This window comes from Gossypium arboreum, chromosome 5 (genome assembly GCF_025698485.1).
Source record: "Gossypium arboreum isolate Shixiya-1 chromosome 5, ASM2569848v2, whole genome shotgun sequence".
NCBI classification, from domain to species: Eukaryota; Viridiplantae; Streptophyta; class Magnoliopsida; order Malvales; family Malvaceae; genus Gossypium; species Gossypium arboreum.
The window spans coordinates 11172089-11178176 of record NC_069074.1 but is presented as its reverse complement, the minus strand read 5'-3'; the positions used below and the strand labels follow the sequence as shown (position 1 = coordinate 11178176).

Below are 6088 nucleotides of genomic sequence, written 5' to 3'. Positions count from 1 at the left end.
ACTTTTACTCAAAGCCCAAATGTCACTTCTTTAACCTCCCAACAACATCCAACGGTTCTTAAAGTTTAAACCCAAACATCACCTTTCCCTCTCCAGTCCACTTGTTATTAACATCACTTGCTCTGTTTCTACCAAACTGAAGCTTTTTCGTTTTCTTTTTCAATTCCTCAAAATGGGTGCCTCAGGAAAATGGTTTAGATCACTTGTTACTTTGAAACCACTTCATGAACCCATTAACCATGTATTTTTCTTCAATCCCATAACTAAGTTTCTAATTTTCTGGAACTCCTTTTTTTTCTTCGTGCTTTCAGTGTTTTTATTTTTTATAATTTTTTTTTGTAGGAGAAAATGGGAGATAATAAGTCCAAGAAGAAATGGAAACTATGGAGGAGCTCATCAGAAGGGTTCGGATCCTCCTCATCCAAGAGTTACAAAATGCGGCACGTGGTAGCTGGTCCACAGGCCTCCGATTCTTCTTTCATAGCTGATGATCTGCTTGCCGCTGCCATGGCTACCATTGTTCGTGCTCAACCCAAAGATTTCAGAGCTGTGAAGCGTGAATGGGCCGCCATTCGAATTCAGACTGCATTTCGCGGCTTGCTGGTATATTGGCTTTTGTCACACTCTTTGTTATAGTTCGATAATAGTAAAATATTTTTTGTCACTCGCTCATCAGAGCTCAAACTTTTTCGCATTTTGGTGAAAAATTTTGTCTATGTCTGCTTTTAAATACACCTTTCGTTTTCCATGGTAGGCAAGACGAGCTTTGAGGGCATTGAAAGCAGTAGTAGGGATTCAAGCCATATTCCGTGGTCGTCTAGTCCGAAAGCAAGCTGCTGTGACATTAAGGTGCATGCAAGCTCTTGTAAGGGTCCAAGCTCGTGTGAGAGCACAATGTCTGGTGTCTTCAGAAGAGCAATCTCTGCACAAACTTGATGATCCAACAAAGGAAGCCGAGGTTTTTTTTAATTTATTTATTTTTATCTTATGTATGATTTTACTGCCAACTATTTGACCAATGGCATAATCTGCTGAATGCTAATTCCTTTTTGTTTTTTTTTTCAGAAAGGATGGTGCGACATTCCTGGAACTTTAGAAGAAGTAAAAGCAAAACAACAAATGAGGCAACAAGGTGCAAAGAAAAGGGAGAGAGCAATGGCATACTCTGTTTCAAGATCATATGGCAATGGCAGCCCAAATTTCAGAGCTAACAAGCAGCAGCCGCTATCTCGTAGGCATCACCAAAGGCTACATAGGGATAACCCAGATTGGGATTGGCTAGATCGTTGGATGTCAACCAAACCCTGGGAAACCAGGACCATTGAAGAGCCTGACTCCACAGTTTCTCGGAAAAGTGAAGATAACATTGTCAGCTTCCACTCCAACTCTTCGGATCAACGTGACTCTCTTAAACGGAAAACGAAGAACCCCAAAACCAGTATTCTTACAAGGCCTGCTAATCAAACTTCGGGGTCAACGTCTGCCCCGAGTTCCGAATCAGTCTACGACAAGAGCTCGACGTCGACTTCAACCGCATCCGTGTCTCCGACTACATTGTCCAGCAACACTATCGTTGTGGGCACATTAAACGATAGTAATCATACTCAAAAGCCAAGCTACATGAATCCTACCGAGTCTATCAAAGCTAAACAAAAGACCCTCAAGTTTTCTTCTTCGGATAACATGCGGAGACACGTCGTTGATGATGATGATGATGACGATTTACAGTATTTACATAAGAAATTTACGGCAGTTTCTTGTGAAGACACCAGGAGCAGTGCTGATTCTAATCCATCGATTAATTTCTCCAGGGAATTGTACCGACCAAGACATGATTGCCCCAGGATTAATCAGTGGTGTCAAGGTAGACGATAATGAAATTCTTTTTAATGACTATGACAAGACATCATATGAGCCCTCCAATGCTATCCTGCAAAAGACTCTTTTGTATCATGTAATTGAAACAACAATACTTTGATTATTTCCCCTCATTTGCGTTCAATTTAGTTTCTTGGTTTCAAAAATAAAATAGTTGATATATCACATTACTTTTCACTTTTGGAGCAATTTATTTTTTCCTTTTTGGTTTTTTCATTATTTATTAAATTGGTATTTATGGGTTTTTTAATTATCGCAGATTGATAGTCCATTATATTAATATTCGAGCCTAAAGCTATTACATTTTTGCCGATGTGGCAATGCTAACCTTCATGTGCCATGTGGATTGCTATTTGCAACTTTTTTCTTCGTTTTCTTTCTGTTTTCATTTTTACTTTTTTTTTTTCTTTCGCCTTGCTTCTTTTTTGAACCCTAGCTTGCTCGGTGAGCTCTCCAATCAACGAAGACACTAGAGTTGCATAGAGATTTCCTTCTCCTCTTTTTTCCCGTTCTACTAATACGATGGTAGCGGCTACAGCGAGATTCTCTTCCCCTTCTCCTCTTCTTTCCCTTCACTTATTTTTTTTTTCTGAAAATCCTTGCTAAAAGCTCCCACCTACTAATTTTTCTTCTCTAGACCTTTCAATTAATCTATTTTCAATTCTCTCTTCTGCTTAAGCCTATTTTGTACTTCAATGTTGAAGTTCTCTTTAAAGAAGAAAACCATCTTCTGCAAAGTTTGTCCGTTGTTTTTCAAGGTAGATTTCTTGGGATTTAAAACTTGAACGTTGTGTTAATGAACCTATGATTATTTTGAGCCAAATAGTCTTGTATGTATTTAAATATTGAATTTGGGGTTAAAAGAAATATTGAGATAATTTTTTTGTTTTCTTTTTTCAGCCATAAAAATTGGGTGGTGATTTGATTAATTTTGTACCTAAATTGGGTTTAATACAACAATCTTTCAGCACCTGTTACTCCCAATGAATTCGTGAAGCTCTTGACAAATTACCTGACAATTTCACCATTTCATCCTTCAATTTCAGGCAATTCTATCGTTTTCGCCAATCGAGGCTTCTTAAAAATGTTGGGTTATTTCCTAGAAGAAGTGATCACCCGAACTCAGGACCCCAAAACCAATCGGAGAACGATGATGGAAATAATTCGACAAGAGAGGGATAAAAGTTAATCCCTTTCAATTTTTCTCCAATTGATCCTTCCTCTTAACATGGGTGAAAGTTTGAGAACGATTACGCATATCGGAGAGTGGTGGCTCATGTCAATAGCGGCAAAGATGATGGGATTTTTGAGAGAAGAAGAAAAATGAACAAATGAAAGAAAAGAGATAGGAAAAAGAGAGAAAGGCGATAAAGAGAAGGAAATAAAATAAATGAGGAAAAAGGAATGTGAAAAAAATAAAAGTATAAATAAATGAAAAAGAAGAAAAACTGCAAGTAATAGCATTAGGCTCGAGTATTAATATAATAGACGGAAAAAAAGTTCAAGCAGACAAAATAAAAAAAAAAAAACATAAATATCAATTTTAGAGAAATAGATAAAAGTGAGTATCAATTTTATATTTAACCATTTTAATAATATCCAATCGTTTTCATTTTGAGTCATCAATTCGAGCAACACCAGCAACATTGATAAAAATCTTTTGAGTGTTTTCCCTAATAATTTCCACTTTGCTTTTTACTAAAAATCTATTCTTCCAATTTTTCTTTTCAGGATTGAAAATACTGATTTTCTTGCATGACAAATAAAATAAATGCGGAATGCACACTTCAATATTTGAAGCATACCCCTTTTTACATTTTAATCTTTGAAGTATTTTTTAACTCATTTCAGTTTTAACATTATTAAGCATTTCTAGTTTAATCATTAACGTTATCATATGTTCATGTTCAGTCCTTTCAACGATTAAAAAAACAGCCAGCCAATTATGTGCTGCCACATTTACATTACTATGAGATTATCATCTTAAAAAACCCTTAAAATCTTTAAAATTGTAAAAAATTACAAAACTACACTTTTTTAAAATTACAAAAACTAATTTTACTATTTTTTAAATTTATAAATTTTAATATTTTTAAAACTTTATAAATCAAAGTTTAACTAAAGAATGTTATTTATTATTTAAATGATTATTTAATTGAAATACTATTATTTTTATTATTTAAATAATTGAAAAATTTTATCCAAAATTTATCACCTAAAAATTTAAAAACATTAAAATTTCTAATATTTTTAAAAACAGTAGATTTTATATTTTATATTGTTTTGTAACTTTATAATATTTTTATTTTGAAATATTTTTGTATTTTAAGATAAATTTTAATTTTTTCTCATTTTAAAAGATTTTTATGTTTTTCCTGATGATGACGATGATGTCATATGTGATGCGTGGCAATGTATGATTGGTTGTATATCCTTATCATTAGTATTTAACGTTCAAATGACTAAACTGAGAAAGTTTGATAATGTTAGTGACTGAGTGGGCCAAAAAAACTTTAAGGACCAAAATAGAAAAAGCGGTGTAGTTCAAGGACTAAAGTATGCATTAAACCTAAAATGAAACACTAAAAGTTACTAATATGGTCTGATTCGAGATGGTCATTGGAAGAATTAAAAAAACATCTTGAAAGAAGTGGAAGTAGTTTTGTTTATGATGTATTAGGACAAATTTCAGCTCTTGAAGTAATCACCTCGATTAAAAGAAGACTATACTAGAATTATAAAATGAATAAAAACAAACTATAGTTATAAAAAAAGAAAAAAGAAAATGGAAAGAAAATATAAAAGGAAGAATTTCTGGGTTTATTTTTTTAAATATATATTCTATTGAATTTTTGAGAAAATTTCCATCAAGAATGCGAGATAAGTTTTGGGTAATTAAAATTAGCGGGTGTCACTTACTCTTGTGATAAAAATAAAAGTTGCTAAAATCAGCCATGATTTTTATCTTCTAATCCATCGACTTCATTTCCATCGCCCCCATCACCGTCAGATTAATAGACATTGCTTACCCCTCCGAAGGTTTTGCTGATGCTCAACAGTTTCTTTACCCTCGATGGACAGTAAAGCTAACAGAATGTTCCTTGAGGTAACAAGGAAAAGAGTTTTTGGCGTTTTGATGATTGGTTATCGAAGGATGAAGAAGATTTAGTTATAATTACGATATTATTATTCATATATATTGGTTCGGTTATTAGTAATTTATGTTATATAAAATTTGATAAATTTCTATGTTTTATGTTTATGTTTAAGTTTTCTTTATATGTTACGGTTAAAATAATTGAAGGTTAAAATTCCATCAAAGAATTATTTCACTTATAAATTCTACTTTCTTTTTCCTTATTAAATTTTTACTCTTATTTTTTTTCTTAAAATTTCATTTATTTTAGAAATTATAACTATTAAAGAAAGTGGGAGAGAAGAAAAAAGAAAGTTAAAAAGGAAAAAACTCAAAACAACTAAAATTCTCACAAGGAAAAATATAAGAATTAGCTATATAATTTGATTTAATTTTTTGTCTGAAATAAAGATATTGTAACTTGTCTTATAGTTAAGAATTCAATGACTAAAATGTAGTAATTTGATATCATTAATAATTATATTATAGCTTTTTAAAACTATGATAAAATCATAATTAAATTTAAAATTATTTTTAAAATTAGTTTTTTATATGTTTAATTGTAATCCAAGTGAATTGAACTAATGCAATTATTATTAAAAGGGTTAATGTAATTATTGGCCTTGTTTTGATATTTATTTTTCTGTCCATTTTGATATTTGGAATAAAAAGTTTAAATATTAAAATGAAAAAAAATTATAGATATTAAAATAGATTTTTAATTAATTATTAAAATAGACTTTAAATAATTATGATAAAAGATAAAATTAGTTGAGATTAACAAAAAATAAAATAAAATCTTATACTTCGCAACATTATACACTTACCATTGTTGATGAATTAAAAGATTTGAAATTACACAGTTAAAACCTGATTTGAAGAGTGATGGAAGAAGAGAATATTAATGAATGATGAGTAAGTCCAAGATCAGTGGACAAGCAGAAGCTTTCGTCGGGGGAATGATGATTTACATTTTATATGACTGATCTAATCATGTGATTAGGGTTGACAAGACACGCCATCATCTAAGAAAGCATATTTCAATCATTAATGGAGTAACCTTGTTGGGTTTGT

The 6088-nt window shown here is 31.6% G+C and overlaps 1 protein-coding gene across 1 annotated transcript; it reads left to right on the top strand.

The window, feature by feature from the left end:
• On the top strand, positions 1-2473 carry LOC108452030 (protein IQ-DOMAIN 8-like). The gene is made up of 5 exons (XM_017749760.2): positions 1-241; positions 343-603; positions 755-958; positions 1066-1864; positions 2315-2473. Exons 1-5 carry the CDS (start codon positions 173-175, stop codon positions 2359-2361), a joined length of 1380 nt encoding a protein of 459 aa, XP_017605249.2. The 5' UTR covers positions 1-172; the 3' UTR covers positions 2362-2473.
• Positions 2474-6088: the final 3615 nt, after the last annotated feature.